The sequence below is a fragment of the Echiichthys vipera genome (assembly GCF_963691815.1).
Source record: "Echiichthys vipera genome assembly, chromosome: 15".
In the NCBI taxonomy this organism is placed as follows: Eukaryota; Metazoa; Chordata; class Actinopteri; order Perciformes; family Trachinidae; genus Echiichthys; species Echiichthys vipera.
Genome location: NC_139840.1, coordinates 20,327,503 through 20,345,903, shown reverse-complemented (window position 1 = coordinate 20,345,903; position 18,401 = coordinate 20,327,503). Strand labels below are relative to the sequence as shown.

Below are 18,401 nucleotides of genomic sequence, written 5' to 3'. Positions count from 1 at the left end.
GGACCGAGGGCCAACATTTTGTTTGTCAGGAAGAACAAATGGTGACAAACGATGGCAAATTGGAGTGAAGGCCCCCTGCTGAGCTATGGTCTGCCCAGAGGGGTCCCAATAGAGCAGAGGTGCTAGCTCAGGAGAATAAAGACGCACACATGTATGAAGTTATCGAAATGTAATAAAGTTTTAGGCGTGGACGTGCATACACAAACACCCTCACACACAATGACAAGACGCCAGAGAAAGGAGGCATTGGGAGGCTGGAGACGACACACACAAAGGCTCTCTGACTATCTAATCCAATGTTTCACATGAAAGAGTTGAGCCTCTGCGGAGGACTAAAACAGTATGTGGCGTAATCCTATAAAACTATATGATGGAGACAGATGGAAAGTAAGTTCTCTGTGTTTCTACCTCTGGGAAAAGTCAGCCTCACCCCCTCACCCCTGTTTTCCAGCCTCGCCCTGCGGGGTGAAGTCCGCAACACGCCCTGGGGGGCTAGCTCCAGCCATGTACAAAAAGGTGTATATCATTTAATTGGCTGGATAAGACAAAGATTTTTAATTTCCCCTGAGATCTGGGTTGCCAACTTTTGTTTTTACACCGCAGAGAAGAAGTGCACAGAGAGCAGAGCCAGGAATTCACAATGTTCTCTTTTCCACGGGCGATGCTGTGTTTTTTTCCCTCCTCGGAGAGATCCACAGACATTGGATTAATTATGCAGATGTGTTTGAATATCAACCCCGATAAAAGACTATTACTAGTCTGTGAACCTTAGTTTGTCTGTGCTCTAACTCCCATAAGTCCTATCATGGCATATGCTTTGGCACAGTTGACACACTCTTACAGTTTTCCCCTCTCTCCCTCTCTCTGTATCTGCTTCCCCTTCACTTCCTCCCTCCTTTGCACAGACAGGCCATTGTGTTCGGGCACAGATGAGATTTGCATGCATGTTAGACTGGATTACACATACAGGCTATGGGAACCTGGACCCCTGCGGTCTCCCTTCACTGTTTGGGCCCGAAACAGGCAAGCTCTTCTTTCAATCTACATCTTCAAACAAATCTCACAGCTTAATTGGCCCAATGACGTACAAAATCAGAGGTTACATTCCTTGATTTTTGTGAAGAGAAGGTGAAAAATGTTTCTTTTGCAGCTGGAATTTGTTTCAAAATCAATCTCATGAAACACCCGTCATCGAATTTCTCATCCATCAGCGGTCAGGATGATAACTTGGGGAGATGAGAGTGTGCGAACGGGTTAATCCTCTAAAGTGATATGTATAATGAGAAACTTAATCCTTGATCTGAAGACGCCGTGTCTAAAAAAGGGTGGAGATTGCCGATAAGAGCAGACAAATCTTCTTAAAAATAGCCGAGAACGCAACATCAAGAGGAGCTGTAACAAACATTTGATGAATTGATTTTCATTTCATATGTCAATACTTTCCTTGATCAGGTTTTGTGTGTCTGTGTGAGAGCTTTTTGGCCAAAGCCTCTCCATCATCCATCAGTGTATTTATAGTGCATTTGTTGATAACGAAACAGCCCAAAGTGCCTGCAAACAGACAATAAAAACATTTAATCTCAAAGCACTTGTGTGTCATTACATCTATTCACATGAACATTAAAGTAAATTGTCAAATGCCATCTTCTGTAAGCAGCTAAGCCCCCGCGGAGCCTCTCTGCTCAGCAGGATTATTAATGAGATAGGATTTAATATTGATCCTTGCCTGACCTCCTATAAGTTCTCATCATTTTATAATATTCTTAATGGGATCAATGGGCTCCCCACGTGCACACAGACAGATAAACCTGGACTTTATCGCCGTCAGACAACAAGCTTGACTGAGTGTTGACTCGATCTGTTTACCGCAGTTGATCATATACAACAGAGTAAGAAGAGTTTCCTATTTGTCATTATTGCGAATTGGGAAGGCCTCCACCCACGAAAGTAAGTCGTCGTTTTCAACACCATTACATTTGAGTCCATTGCACATTGAGCTTTGCTGAGTAACCACCTTCAAAGGGCCAGACCGTGAAATATTGGATAATTTTACCTCACACTGGAACGAAAGCGGTTGATGAGCAAATTTACTGTCTGCTCTGAGGCTCTCTGGTGCTGCTGCGGTGAAAAAAAACAACACCCTCTCTCCCTTCACAGAGCAACACCAGGTTCATAAGTAAGCCACATACCTAAATGAGCCTGATAATTATCTGAATATATTTCCATTTCTATTACAAAAGGGCTGCAATCAATGAGCGAGGCTGCTTCAAATTCAGTGCTCATGTAGGTCCCAAAGGCATTCATTTCACAAATGCTCACATATAAGTATGGGGGTGGATGCTTGGTGTGGGTGGAGGCAATTGACTCAATGTATCTGAGGCAATGCCAGACACACAGAATACAAACGCGCAGTGATGGGAGCCATAAGAAATGCAGAGGGGGCTACCTGAGTGACTCTACACAGACGCAAAACCTGCCGTCACATGTAATAAATCAAATCATTTGCCTTCCAGCCAACTAGTCCTCTTTGAATCTAAAGCTGCTTATGAGAACGGGGACATTGTGATACATCGATACTGAGCCACGAGCACACTGTCCCCTCTCTTTCTCTTTTCCCACTCCCCTGTCAGCTCATTAGGCACCCATCTTGATATTGCTATAGATTCAAACTCGCAGCATTATGCCAGCTCACACACACATAATGTTGAAAAGTAAATGAAGAAAAACTTTCACATAATTGGTAGAGAAACCCCCCCCCCCCACACACACACACACACACACACACACACACACACACAGTACTGGACTAGAGCCACACCCTGACAATGACATCCAGAAGTCCGGTTCTTAAGTCAGCAACAATAACGGTGAAACAGTAAATCTTTGACTAAGCTGGCAGGAGACCAACCACTGACATCTATTTAAAGGATTTTTTTAATGAATTGCCTCCACCACAGAAACGAGATCACATCCTGAATAAATATATTCCTGTAAAATGAAATATCTTAATAAATGATTAGTGGGGATAAATCTTTCTGCACAAAGAATGGATGGCAGCAGCGGGCAGAGAGAGGGGGAAAAAAAAGTGAATCATGGAATGAATATTGCTGGCCTGATTTCCCCCCCATTCCTATTTTTCTCCAGATGATAACTCATCTATCATCTGCGACCCATTAACAACCGTCCGCCGTCCAGCGACAGTAATGCCATCAGGAAGAGGAGAGCCACTCTCTGCCCCTCTGACGCTAACATAATTGTTACACACTGGCTCCAGTCAAATGCTGTTTTCCTCTTTGTGACCAATTACCTTTATCTTTGTTAGACTACAGCGCCAATTTGCTTTCAAGGCCAGTTAATGCAAAAAAGTGAAAACAGGCCTGGGCAAATTCCTCTCTGATGAGAAGTGGATATAGGCTATCATTTATTGCATGAATTGTTTTTGCGTTGTTATGATGTGTGCGTTTTTTTGGAGTGGCATACCCCACCCTATTATTATTATTGACTTATCATTTGAAAGACCCCCCCCCCCCCCCCCAACAATCTACACGTGGGTATAGAAACAAAAATAGTGTTTTATGTAGAACAATTGCACATTTTAATAATTTTTTTCCCAAATAGCAGTTGCTTTCGGTCATGTAACAGAGACTGGGATCACATTTTCACATCACTCTTCCTCTGCATAAGAAATATCTATTCCCTCCTTTTAATTATTTCCACCCCACTCCATCCTACATTTGGCAAAATGCTGTTTGTACTATCATAAATGGCAAATATGGATCATTTTTGGTTTGATGAGTATGTAATTATATAAGAAACAAGAACGTTTAGCTTCTGCCGGGTGAAATCTAAAAATCCCCTTGCACCATAACTAAAAAGTATCTGAGTTCATTATTTGCAGTAACTTTTAGTAAAGAGAAATAACATTGACCATCATTTAAGCATATTGTCCCAATAAGGGGTCTAATATAATAATATATAATGTTTTTTAATCTTTGACATGATTCTTGTGCATGCACTTGCATTTTTATGTTTAAATGATCCTACCTTTTTCTGCCACTTTGGTTCTGCTCTCTGGAAAAAGTATTATTTTCACCCAGAAGTGCAATATTGTGTGTAGGCTTCCAGTGTGTAAGAATGTAAAAATGAAATATAAAATGAAAGGGTTTCAGAGACAGGAAAAACGTTGCCATGCAGAGCGATAAACTTGGTGTAATCTAACAGCAGTGGAGGATAAGACTTGGATAAAACTAAAATGTGCTCTAGTGTTCACAGTTCAGTTCATTGTACAGCAGCAAACACGAAAAAAAAAGCACTCAACACACTGACTGACGGTTAAAGCTACCAAGACATTTTTAATACTCTACTGAATAGCTAAAATAACAGCACATGGCTGAGTTGCTCCTCCTGGACGTGGCATGAAAACAGTTAGTATATAGAAGCAGACTGAGACATTTATAGTAAGGTAGTAGTGCAGCTCTACTACGTCTCCATCTGTCCCACCACCACCCCCAGAGTGGTTTCCCCTCTCCAGTTACATAATATTTTATATATTATATAATATAATATATAATCTTTTTACTTCCTTCCCTCACAAAACTCCATCTCCATAGCGACAAACTCTCGTCGTGCTTCACAGATATAATCGTTGGCTCCTGCATCAAATGGTTGTTCGGTGTATCTTTAAAATTTAATAACTTGTGCGTCTGTGCCTACCTTTATTTAACATAAAAGCCTGAGGCCTCTGACTTTTCTATTTATGTCCTCAGGGGGGTTGTGTGCTGCCTCTATGATATGGAGGCTGAGTCGATACAGACGATCTTGTGTATGTATCTAGGGTCATCGCAATGTAGAGAAGTGGTTTGTCTGGTAGCACTTAAAAAAACCTTATTATGAATTATATAATGATATAGAGTTAATGCGATCACATCAAAGGCCCTGCGACATATTCTCAGTGATGGGGTCCTACATAAATGTACTATTTTCTGTCAAAGTTTGGACAGTTTTGTTTTTTGACACATCAGACTTTTCTGTATTTCTTAGTTTTCTGTGAATTCGCTGATTGGAAAAAGGCAGGGGTTGGATAGAAGAAGCTGATGTCACTTAGGCTACATCCACGTTACTACGTTTTCATTTTGAAACTGCTTATTAAAACAAGGGATCTCCATCTTCACGGGACTTTAGCACTGTTTCAGAACTAATCCTAAACTCATGTCACAGACCATGCACGCCGGAGTAATGTGGGCGCTAGGCCTAACCATAGTCTTCTGTTTTAAACGTATTAGCGTGGATATAACCTTACACCGTGGCCTAAAAGCATGCGACACGAGCGAGCAGCAGCGACAAAATCACTTTGATTACATTGTTTTTTATTGGAATGTCCTAACTGGCTGCAAGCGACGCGGCACGTTGCTGCTCGCCGTTTTGAGCAGAACTTTTGTCGGAGGACCTGTTTCTATTTATTCCTTGTAGCTAAACAAGTCCGATAAGTAGCAGCCAGAAGAGGCCCAGAGGAAATGAATGTCACTGCACGTGCGTGTGGCAGCTTTGGGGAGACGGCGACCTCTGAAGTGACGACGCTCGCTCCTTGTTAAACACATAAGGAGTCCGTTGGTGCACGGGACATTTTATCTGTTTTTCAGGGGCATATTTTACAGCTTGTTCTACACATTTTATGAATACGTGTGGACAGACAGCATCCACATGCGACGTGATGGACGCTCGTGTGCTGTTAGGGGCCGGTGTTAGTTCTGCCCACCAATTAGAATTTTGCAACATTTGATTCTGATCATTGCAGATCTGATTATCACTGACTTTTTGACTTTGCATAAATAATACTGAACTATAGTTGGTTTCTTCTCATTAGTCATCATGAATATTTGATGTTATAGTTAATTCATTAAAATTTGAAACCAGGTTTTTCATGGCCTTTAAAACACCATCCATGGACTTTTGCCGCATCGCCTTTACACTTTATTTCTGAAATTAAACCAATCAAACATTGATCTATAATGCTCAAATGTAGTTTGATATTAGCAAAAGTCATAAAGTATGTCAAATGTACACTGCAGCAACTCAATCCAACATTAGCCATACCAGACAAAGACTGCAGCAGCCACAGTAAAATAATAAGTAGTGCATTTAAATGAGAAAGGGTGCCTTTTATTGTTTATGGATTCAACTTTTCATTTGACAGCATAACGGATAACTATTACACCTTGAAAGTGTTTTTAACTCTAACTTTGATTGATGCTTATTTAGCTATGAATATCTAATGTTACAGAGGAGAAGTTTTCAGGGGCTTTAAAAAATGGCTGTGGCTATTTAAGTTGTTGTATGGGAGTTTCTTTGAGAACACAAGACAGCAGGAATCATGCTACAAAGGCATGGCTCGTTCAAAGAGAGTACATTCGAGTTTGACCTGCCTTGTTGCACCCTGTTATCTCCCCTTAAATGTCAAGTACCTCAATACGCTGATCAGGGCATGAAAGTACTTAGGATATATATATTATGTCCTTGAGTCCCAAAGATTAACATTTCCATTTCGGGCGAAAAGCCTCTGGAAATCCAAACATCACGTGCTGAGTGTAGCAAACTGTAAAAGGTTACTGAGCCTTATCTGCAATTATGCAAAAACACAGAGATCGGCCAAACCCCTGTTCATTGGTACAAAGGGAATCTACAATGCCTCGATGCTGCTTACAGTATAGCACATCCTAGAGGAGAATATAGGCAAGAACAGCTGACTCTACACAGTCACATGTTTTGAATTATGAATACAGGTAATTAAACTTTAAATCCCCCCCATAGTAAAAAAGATAGAGATGGCTAATAACTGAGTAATTCTTAACTTTGGTTTTAATTCAGGTGCTTCATATTTGCACATAAGAGGAAAAGTTTCAGATAACATCTATCCGCTTAAGTCCCAAGACTCTGTATTAACACTAAAAATACAGTTTTACTCCAACACTACAAATACATACAAATCATCTGTAAAGCTCCACTTTACTTGACCCTCTTCTTCTCTCAGCTACACTGACACGGAGCTGCTAAGATGTTGACAACTCAACTTCTGCACCCATTATGTCAACTGCTTCATTTCATTTTCAGCTATTTCAGTTTTTTTCCCTTTCTTTTAGATGAAGAAAGACTCTGAAAATTTGGTACATGGGTCACCTGAATAAAAAAAACTCGCTCACTCTTATCTTTTCATCGACGCCTGGGAATATAAATAGTTCAGTTTAAAAATAATGGCTTTCATCTTCAATTACACCTCTGAATATTCAATATGAGAGCAATGGTGCCCCCTTGTGTAAAGTATAATTAATAGTCTGATATAGTGGTATGCATGTAAGGTAGAGTCTAATCAAATCTGATCACAGAGAGATTGTGCAAAGCTAAAACATGTTGATTTTACCTGTGTGATCACCAGGTTCTGAGGTACAGTATGTGTTTTGAACATTTTTATTCCCCCACACTCATACAGTTCCCTCTGCAGTAAACTTTCTCGGAGTGAAGGGCACTCCCTTTGTCCGTCTTTCACCCCTCCGCCTCTCCAGACAGACTCTATCCTCCGCTGTCAGAGCCCTCGGCGCACTGCACCGCCCTGGGCTCGGTCAGGCGGTCGTAGGACAGCACTGTCATAACCTGCAAAAATGCACACCGTGATATGACTTCAGAGAATAGAGAGCACAGAGTAATAAGAAGAGGCTATCAAAGACATGCTGAGTTGAGGATTTTACTGGCAAGTAGCTACTGTTTTTCAGTTTGAGAAAAAAAAAAGAAGCTTTGAATAGTTTCTAACAGAGAAGACACATACAGGGAGGGGTGGAACAGAACAAGCACTGGGTTAACTGTCAAGTCCAGCTTATTAAGAGTTTCAAATGAAAAAAACAGTTAACAGTTTGCTTTTTTAAGTAAAGATTGACAAAAACTTTTAAATGTCTGAAATGTAAATATGCAGCTATAACCAGCAGCCCGTTAGCTTAGTTTAGCTGGAGGTGACTGCACCCTGCCGAGAAATAGCCAGTAAGCCAACTAGAACTCCCTTTACAACCACAAATTATGATTTTTACAGGTAAGAATATGGATTAAACACATAACATGATAATTAGTGAGTTTAAGAAGTGCTGGTAGATGGATTTTAAGCTACAGCCAGGAGACACTTAGCTCAGCGTAAAGACTGGAGATAGAAAAGTAATCAGGCTGGCTTTGTCAGGAAGTAAAAAAAAAATCAACCTACCAGCACCTCTTAAACTTATTTTTTAACGTGTTTTTTTTGTTTAATCCTTTAAATCTAGTCAGGCCAGAGCTAAAGCTGTTCACACCTGTTTCGAGTCTTTATGCTAAGCTAATCTACATTGCTGCATAGTTACCGCACAGACATTAGAGTACCAATCTTGTGTCACTATGTCACTCTTTGCAAAAAAAGGTTTTACAGAAATGTCAAACTCCTTTTAATTCATCATGTTACCAATTTTTCAATGCTATTAAAGGAGCTGTGCCCAAAATACTGGAAAAATGTGGGCTCCACACAGCTCTCCCCAAGCCGCCACCACAGCGAAGGAGGTGCCAAAAACTGCAGTCCGCAGAGTGTCCACTAGGGGCAGGTTTCATAATAGAGCAGTTTCTCATTGACCCCCATGTTAAACAGACCGTTTTCACGGCATCATTAAACCTGTTTAAGGCCATATACAAAAAAACATTCTAGTTTGTATGTTTAAGTCATATCACCATGACAACACTGAGGGGGGGGGGGGGGGGGTTTCTATCAGGCTAGTTTTTATTTTATTGGAGGTTAAAGTTTATGAATAATTAGGGGCGTGGCCTCTTGAGTGACAGCTAGCCGCTGGCCCTCACTTCTCCTCGGAGGTATACGTCAGCCAGACAGATGTATCTCCCTCCCCCCAACGTCACATACATGCCCTTCTTTTGTAAGAGGAAATGAGGCGGAGTCAAAGTCTGACAAGATGGCGACTCCCGTACGATTGGATCAGGTTGAGAGAACCTCGATGTAGAGGCTACCTTACTTTTTTATATTGTCTATGACTGCTCCCCAATATGTGAAATATCAACGATTTTTCACGGCCTCGTGCACTAACATGCACACGTAGTCGGACCGGCTATCAACACACAAGAAACTCAGATTACAGCACACAGAGTCAGGGAGAGTGACTTCGTTCTCTGCTCAGGTCGCCATTACTCCACTACATCTTTACACAGCAGATATTAGTTTGCTGCTATATTAATGTTGTGAATGTTTAGTACTGCTCCTTTAAAAACTCTGAGCCGTGCTTTACTTACTGTGATCATTATGAGGAGAGCTAACATCATGCCCAGCATTATGTACAAATTATTGGTAAGTCCTCCAGCCCACAAAGGACCCAAGATGGTGGCCAGGCCCCCAACTGAGCGTCTGACGCCTTGGCTGAATCCTTTTCGGTGAGGCGTCAAAAGAATTAAAGGTTATTTACAAACATTGAAATATGGCTCGGGAGAAAAACAAAACATGTATAACTGTATCTTTGCATCACATATGCTGAGCAGCAATCTGTTGTTTTAATATGTTTAATCGTGCAAACGACGGTAAAACGAGCCAACCTTGTGTTTTCTCTGCGGTGATTTTGGAGAAGAGAGACACCTGAGACACGGCCACGAAAGGAAGCCCCAGCAGCTGCAGAAACACTCCAATGATGAAGGCCGACAGCTCCCATCCATATCCACCTGGCAGGGGTGGAAAGACAATACCACGGAATTACTGAATTATGGTAGTTTGCCCCCCAATATTACATGTAACTTATTATAAAACGATTACATTTACAGACTGTAAGCTTACACCACCTCGCACAAGATTCATTTATAAGTAGATCCCATTGCTATTAAATTATTATACTTTTGTTGCTTTTTATTTCTTATATGTGGTGGTGAAGATTCAAAGTGTGTATCAGATACTTCATACTTCAGTTGTCCTTATCCCTTATTGTCTCGATTTTTGAGTTCCTTCCACAAACGAGCTGGCACCGTCAGAGATAGCTCTATCTGAAAACTCAACCACTGCCAAGCTGGCAGCCACTAGATATTTGTTCTCTGCTGCTTTGCACCATGCACATGTTTGTGTGAATGTGTGCCCACTCAAACTGTTGGATGTTCCCGCTTAAGCTGAAAGTCTGTAATCTTATAATCAAAGTGCAATTTCACCAATTAAAAATGTCTCTCAGTAGTCCAAGAAAAATATATTTCTTCATCAGGTACATCCCTTTAAGGTTCCATTTATGTTGTAGGTTGTTAACTGGGACTGTAACAAATAGCAAACAAAAGTAGGATATGCTTTAACAAATAGCATTTTTGTCTAATTAGATTACTGTAATCCTTTTATATACAGTATACTCAGGCACTCCCCGGCTCCAGCACCTGTCACTTGTAATCATAGAGATAAACGTGACGAGCTGCAACAGACGCGGGCCAACATGAACATACAGGATCCAGTTTGCCTGTATGATCTCCTGCTGGTCTGCCAGATTCTGAACGATATCATTTACAGGGCACATTCAATTCAGCCAGTGTGAAACCCAATATGGCTCCGCTGTGCTCTACACACCAACAACGGTCTCACAGAAAAGGATTTGGCACACGACACGAGGCCTTTTTTTAGGCTGTGTGCTCCTTCACATTTGTGTTTGTGTGTTTTTTTCCCGGACAGGTTAGCACCTCGGGGGTTGCAGAGGAAGATGAGGCACCAGACACAAGCGGCGCAGCAGATGACCAGGCCCGCGGCCAGCACGGCGCGGTCCGCCACCTTCCTGCTCAGCCAGCGCACAAAGAAGAAGCCCAGGATGACCTCCACCCCGCACAGGCTGTACATAAGGCTGTTGCCCAGCTCGCTAAAGCTGAAGTCGCGCTGCGTCAGAGGAGTCACCATGGTCTGGGAGATTTAAAGAAAGATGTTCAGGTCAGTCAGTTAGAGAAAGGGATTTAGTCAGATGTAGAGGAGGAGAATCTTATTAGAGCTGAAACCGACACCTTTTCATGTCCTTCAGAAGCTTCAGTCAAGTCCACATCAAAAGAATTGTTCTGTTTTGATATGGAAATGATTATATAACCCAGTTCAGCGCTGTGTCACTATTCGGTGGCCACAGTTTAATGAGAAAATTAAAGAAGGCCCCTTGATGTTTCATGCCAGGGACATAGGAGATGATAATGTTCCCCCCTCACAGCACTTTTACTTAAGTGTGAAGCGATAATTGATAATTTTCTAAATGCAAAAGCGCAGGTCTTTTCAGGTAAAGCTCAGATTGATGCCGTTTGGATGAAACTCGGGGTAAAATAGTGTGACTCTTTGTGAAATGCTTGAAAACCCCGGCTGATGGATCTCAACAGTAGCTGCTCTCACCTCCAGCGCTGTCTGATTGAAAAGAGTGATGAACTGAGCCGTGAGGAGGACAACCACCTCCTCTCTCAGGAACTCTGCAGAGTGAAAGACACACAGAGAGAATATCATAAAACAAGCTCAAGTGGTGCTATTAAATGGAAAGTTTCAACTGGCAAGATAGGTTTGGCATAAAGAAGTTTAAAGAGAAAAGAAAACATTTTATCTGAAAGTAATCTTAAGACTGGAAGAGGCAGGCGTGATGAATCCTGGCTGGTTGGTCATGTTGATCCTCCAGTTCAATAAACTTTTTCGGATTGGACTGAGATACGTGAGTTCTGCTCTTTTTCTTTTTTTATTACTTATGTCCAAAAAATGTCAACACAAGAAAAAAAAATCTTAATTAATTCCAATTTTTGATACCAGCTTTTCCTGGAACAAAAAATCCCTTATGGACTTGGAGAGGAGAAGAAATGAGCGGGGCTTGCTGCTAAATTTGGAAGTGTGTGCCAGATGGCTGGAGGAATGGTTTGATATTCCAGTGTGTGATCTACTACAGTTCAGCTCTCTCTCTCTCTCTCTCTTTAGCAATTTTTATATTTTTATGACAATTTTGCATACACAACATACACTGGATGTGTTGTGTACATATTTATGTGTGTGTTTTAAGTTATGTGTGTGTGCTTACAAGCTCTTTGTAGGTATAGGCAGGTTGAAACATGGTCATATGGGTCCAAATGGGCTCGCGAGTGATTTAATATTTCATATCTATAAAGTTCGAGGACTCAGAAGTGAGAAAGCAGATGCAGAGATATCAGAGATATCTGGGGTTTTTCTCCCTGGTGTGAGTCGAGCTCCGATGGCACTGGATCCTTCAAATTGCATGATGCATCTCGATAATGTCTTTCATTAGACTCTGCCTGCCTGGTAAACACCCATATAAACATTTGTGACACAAGCTTTCGTTTATACATTTTTTAAGTTCAGGCCAAGATTACATAATCAGGGTTATTTTCCTCAGACTTCACACATAAAGCATTTACTGTTACATTTATAAATAATTGAAGCGCAAAATCATCCCATTGTCTTTTTCGGCACTTACATACATCAAATAAGCCATCGAGTTTGTGTATGAACTATTTAAACAGCTTTTTTAACCACTAATGCTCCTCAAAATAACACCAAACCTCTGCAGTAGCATGATATGAGTCCCAACACATAAAACAAACACCAACAACGTAGTTAGTGAACTCGGAGTTTATTAAAAGAGTGTTTTAAAGACTTACCTACTGGGCCCAGGTACCAGCTCCTCTCATAGTAAAGTCCATTCAAGTCGATTACCAAAGTCAATCCAAAAGGAAGGAGCCCAGTGGTGCTTTGTTTTATGTGTAGAGACTCTTATCATGCTACTGCAGAGGTTTTCTGTTATTTTGAGCAGCCTAAGTGGTTAAAAAAAGCGGCATACTGCCACGAGTTCATCAGTGTTAGCCACGTTAGCCTGTTAGTGACTCTATCGGATTTCTCCGTAAATAGTTCATACCCAAAAAAAACTGTCTTGATGGCTTATTTGATGTATGTAAGTGCCGAAAAAGCCCATGGGAGGATTTTGCACCGGAATTACACTTTAACCTGTAGCATTCATCTAAAGATATTTTGGTTATTCGCTTTCTGTTACAGTTTATGTGACTGCTACTAGTGCTTGAAATGTCCTAGTGTCATTACCTTCCCCACCCCTCCCTTATTAGTTTCGATTGTCCCGCATTACCCTTCCTCCCTTGTGTATTTAATCTGTGCGCTCCCCTTTATTTGTGCCAGTTCGTCTTAGCTTTTCCACCTCGTGTTATTTCGACCTCGTGTGTTTCCACTCAGCCTTGCCTCAGACTTTAGACTGAGCTCTTGTATACCAAACCCTGCTTACAAGTAAACAGTAACAGGCAGACTGTGCAACACATGTATTTCACAAACTCTTTTACTCTTCCTGTAAAGCCTTATTAATTGTTTGTATACTGCTTCTAAGCGCTAAATAATCGCCTTGTTCGACCTGATGAAAGAAATTGATAAGAAAGTGAAGGAGCTGCCTGAGTTTCAAAGATTCTTCTCTCATACACAAAAAGTCAGGGAAGATCAATAATTCAAGAGAGCCAATACCAGACACACTGTAACGGTGAACAGACCCACTAGGTTTGTGCAAGAGCTGCAGACATTCTCTGGTTTGGCTCCTGAGTAGATTCCGTTGTAGATTTTCTTCAAATAAAAAAAAAAGGAATCAATAAGAAGAATGTTGGCCGCGTTGCCAATTCTGTCTCCATTTCACCCACAAGTCAACCACAGCAAGCCAGTCAATAAATAAGGAAGGCTGCTATCCGATCCATCCCTTTGCCACATCTTCAAAGAGTGAGAGAATCGATTTGAAGATTTGACACACACACTCACACAAACACACTCTCTCTCTCACACACGCACACACGCACACACGCACACACACTAACAAAGTACAGAAAAAGACAGTCAATAACGGCACACAATCACTGCTTGCATCCCATGTAAACATACTGTGACACTAATCCAATAGAACACCTGACATCATAGATATACATGAGCACTACTGACATAAAGCAGACACATACACACAAGTCCGATCAATGCACGGGGAATCTGATCTGACGTGCACACAGAATTCCTCAGAGAGACCTGGAGAATGGAAAGTGCGCGTACGATTGTGTTCGTGTGCGTGCTTTCAAGGAAATCAATAGAACTGATTTGAAACATGTGCATTGGCAATGACACCTCTTCCTGCGCAAACTTCACAAATAAGGTAGAGGAAAAGCTGATAATCATTGCTCAGGAAAGGCAGTCAAACCTGCTCACTCACCTCTGCTGGCACTGAAGCTTTTGAAGGGGTTCGAGACTGACGAGGCGACGTGGAAGGGCTGCATTTCAGACGAGGTGGAGGTCTCCAGTTGGTTGGAGGTGACAGCTCTGTAGGTGTGCGCCGGCTCGTCGTGGGGCCCCATCAGCGGCGCCTCCTCCTCATCATCCTCCTCTTGTTTCATCTCCACCAACGCAGCGCTCGCCTCTGAGCTGATGGGTGGTACATCCCAGTACAAAACCAAGACGGCAAACTGGAGCAGCACCCACAACAGGCACATGAAGATCTGAGATATAAGGGAGGGGAATGTTTCTTATTACATATTATCATCATCAAAATCCTTAAACTATCAGGAGAGAGAGTGTTCAAGACATAACCTGGCAGAGTGAGATAAAGAGACGTGCAGCATCAAATTATGGGGGGAAATGAAAGTGGGCGTAGGAGCTTTGTTATATTTCATCTGAGCTACATCTGTTCTACAGGTGTTCTATTCACAGACTCATGAGATGGAGATATATCGATTCTGGTTGTTACGGGGTTTGAGTATCGCTGCAGGCATTTTGTATTCTTCTTACTGAGAGGAGAACAAAAAAAAAAGAAAAAGAATCATGTGAGGAGTGCAGAATGTAAAGCGACTATTTCTGAAGGTTGTCTCTGTATTCATGAGGCTTCTTTTTCCCAGAGAACCTTAGATTACTGATTAACTGAATACTGTTACCCCAGGAGATGTATATTTGTTCACAACAAAGGGTCCCAGTTTGAAATCACACAGCCGCAGGAACAGGTTGAACGCCGGCCCTGGAGAGACAGGAGGGAGAACTTGAGAGACAGGAGGATGTGTGGAGATGGTATTTTATTGAATGTCTCCTTCTCACAGTTTAAAGTGAACATCAAAGAAGATACCACATCCTCCCAGGTGTCTGATATTTCTCAGAAGACACAGGAGGAGGAGGGAGGTGAAGAGGTCACTGTTGTAAGATGAAGAGGGAAAAACTGACCCAGAAGGAGGCCAGCTTGTCGACAGGCCATGATGGCTGCGAAGATGCCGGCGCGCTCTTCTGGCCGAGTGCTGCGAGTCAGGAAACCAAAGATGGCGGAGCCCGCTCCTGCACCGACACCTGAGAGGAAAACAGCATCCTTCTGTTACACCTTCACAACATGCAGATACAGTGCAGCTTTTAGGTGTCATTCATGACATGTGTGCTTGTGTGTGCGTGTGTCACCTGCTACAAGCCGACTGCATAGCAACATCCACTTTGAATATCCAATAAAATACATGAAGTTACCTGAAGACAAATAAACATGAAAACCATACTGAAATGGATCTCCAGTGTGAAACAAATGCTTGACTTAAAGGTTTTGTCTGAAATGCTAGCATCAGCTAAAATATGGAATATATTAACCCAGATTGGATCGATTGAGCAACAACCTTAACTTTTCATCAAGCGCCATCATCAGGCTATAATTTAAATGTGTCCAATACCTTGATTTATGTCCAACTACTGGAAAAACTAATGTCATTCCCACTGGCCTCAATTTAATGCTAATAAGCAAATGTTAGCATGCTAACTCAATAAGATGGTGACCATTGTATCCTTACTAGACATTAGCACCTAATCATTAACACGGTCTGTTCTGAAAAGTCCCATATCCTGCTCATTTTCAGGTTCATACTTTGAGGTTTCTACTAAAACATCTTTGCATGCTTTAATGTAAAAAACAAATATATATATATATATATATATATATATATATATATATATATATACACATATATATATTTCCTCATACTGTCTGTCTGAATATACCTGTATTCACCCTCTGTCTGAAACACTGTTTTAGAGCCTGTCTATTTTCCTCCCTCCAAAAGAAACCCCCAATCTGCTCTGACTGGTCAGCATTTCTGGGTCCTCCGCATCTGCGCTCTTAGTGACTCTGCACCGTCATTGTAACCGTAACAGCACTGCAGCAGCACTTCTACCTATATACTGTATACTGTATAGTAGAGTTGTGACATCACAACCATACACATTTCCCTGACGGCTCGTTTAAAGACACAGTTTCTGAATAAAGGCTGTGTTCATTTCTCCGCAGATTGAGCGTTTTGATACCTTCGCAGTATTTATATAGCACCTCAACCAGCTTTATAATAAAGAAGAGACTTTTATTTTTAAATATGGGACCTTTAAAGTAGCTAGCATGGATGCAGACTTGTTAACTTTGACATACAGGGGAAACAAGGGCCAATTACCTGAAACATTTGACACTTGACAGTCCATTATATAGAGTGTAGTGAATAATGAATGAATGAAGTATTTCTGACAAAGCCCCATTTGAGTTTCACACAAACATAGTCATATCAGTGGCTTCCAAAAGTGCGTCATGTGATTTGTCTTATGGTTAGATTACTCACCGGCAATCTCAAAAAGATTAGAGAAAAGGATGATGGATTTTGTAGTTTGGCTCCGGTCTGACCAGAACCCAAAAAGCGGGCCTGTGAGCAGCCCGCTCAGACTGAAGGCAGCCAGACCCAGACCCAGGAAGTAAGGGGGGGCCTCCAAAATCTGGAGATACCTCCATATTGTGGGCAAAATGACGGCTGCAAACCACCAGAGGAGCATGAAGGAGGATGAGTGTGGAGTAAAAGGGGGAGATGGGTTAAAGAATAGCCTTGTTTATCCACAGCAAAATACATTTCAATTAAGTATCCTAGCTTTACAGCCAAAATGTCAAGCAGAGTATAATGAGACCATTATCTCATGTCTTCATGCCCATAAAGCTGTCATAATGAACTTACCGTACTCAATGCCGCTCAGCATAAATATCAGTCCAATTGTAAGAAAAGTTAGATTCCTCTTTTGGTGATTATTCATTGCGTTCAGTGACTTGCTGCCTTTGATAGACTGACCTGCGGCTGTGCGTGTTGTTCAGAAATGTTGTTCAGTGGCATAATCAGATAACAGGAAACACTGTGCGTCCAATTACAACTGCTGGTCCGGATAAACAGAGGAATTTGTCGCACCATTGTGTAAGGTCACTTGACGACGCCTTAAAGACAGAAAACTGAGATGATACAAGGTTTCTCTGATAGAAGTCGTTCAGCAGGGGTGAGACCTGAACACACAAGGCATAATACTGTATATCAAACCAGCTATGAAAACAACACAGTCCAGTTTGAGATGATCGCAGTAGTCCGTTCCCATTAGGCATTTATGTTAAAAATGAAATTCTGCTTGAGTCACATCCACAGCTCAGCACCGCACGAGAGAGAGAGAGAGCCTCACGGTCAAGGCAACGCCTCAGGTTACCAGGTGAGGTAAAGTACACTGAGCTTTATACATTTTTAATCTTGTTTTCTTCAGTTTCATCAAAAACACTTGATTCTCCAACAGCCCCAGTGAAGAAGCGTGCAAGACGGACCTATCTGCCCCCTTGTAGGACTATACTGTAGATATTAATAACTTTGCTGTTGTCGTAAAAATGGACTCCACTTGGCAGTTCACAAATTCAATACATCACACAGAGTAATAAAAATATACAGGTGATAAAATATATCAGATAAAGTGCGATTACATTTCCCAGAATATGATGCCCTACACCAGAATGTGTGATAAAGGGTGATGGAAAATATTCAAACAAAATATGCTCTATTGTGCTCAGTACTGAATAAATTAGGTATGACATTGCTCCGTTTATTGAATGGCTGGCTCTGCTCTCAAGCTGCTGTGGTGTTCCTCGCCCCGGGCTCATTGTATTTAACAGAACTGTCACCAGGTTAATGCCTCCATATGTTTTCAGCAACCGATGAATAATACAAGAAGTTTCTGTTGTTTGAATAACACTAATAAACTCAGCAGATTGCACTCGTGACACACAGTGCCGGGACAATCGGAGAGGTTTGGAGCTCAACAGGCCTCCAGGATGATAAAATGTCACAGGACTCACACATCTGGAGCAGTGTCTCCTTTGTGTAAAGGTTGTTTGTTTGGCATATAATCACAACTGCATGCCTTTTTCTTCTAACTGTACTGTCAGCCTGCTGCTTCATCCTGCGTAAAAACTTAATAATCAAGAAGGGATTCATTTTCCATGATAAACAGGCAGCTGAGCCTCACAGGCCCACTGAGAGGCCATTAGCATCCTACCTGCCTTACTGTACCTGCCGTGGTT

At 41.7% G+C, this 18,401-nt stretch overlaps 2 protein-coding genes across 3 annotated transcripts in view; one reads left to right on the top strand and one right to left on the bottom strand.

The window, feature by feature from the left end:
• Positions 1–18,401, top strand: part of LOC310958237 (TSC22 domain family protein 2-like) — a 163,724-nt gene that overhangs the window by 115,200 nt on the left and 30,123 nt on the right. The gene's annotated exons all lie outside the window — the stretch shown is intronic.
• On the bottom strand, positions 7,343–17,104 carry mfsd8l2 (major facilitator superfamily domain containing 8-like 2; the record flags this gene model as incomplete). Its single annotated transcript, XM_083928304.1, has 11 exons — positions 7,343–7,644; positions 9,301–9,431; positions 9,598–9,720; positions 10,705–10,918; positions 11,387–11,460; positions 14,235–14,517; positions 14,950–15,029; positions 15,230–15,349; positions 15,455–15,517; positions 16,645–16,830; positions 17,029–17,104. 11 exons carry the CDS (start codon positions 17,102–17,104, stop codon positions 7,564–7,566), a joined length of 1,431 nt encoding a protein of 476 aa, XP_083784430.1. The 3' UTR covers positions 7,343–7,563.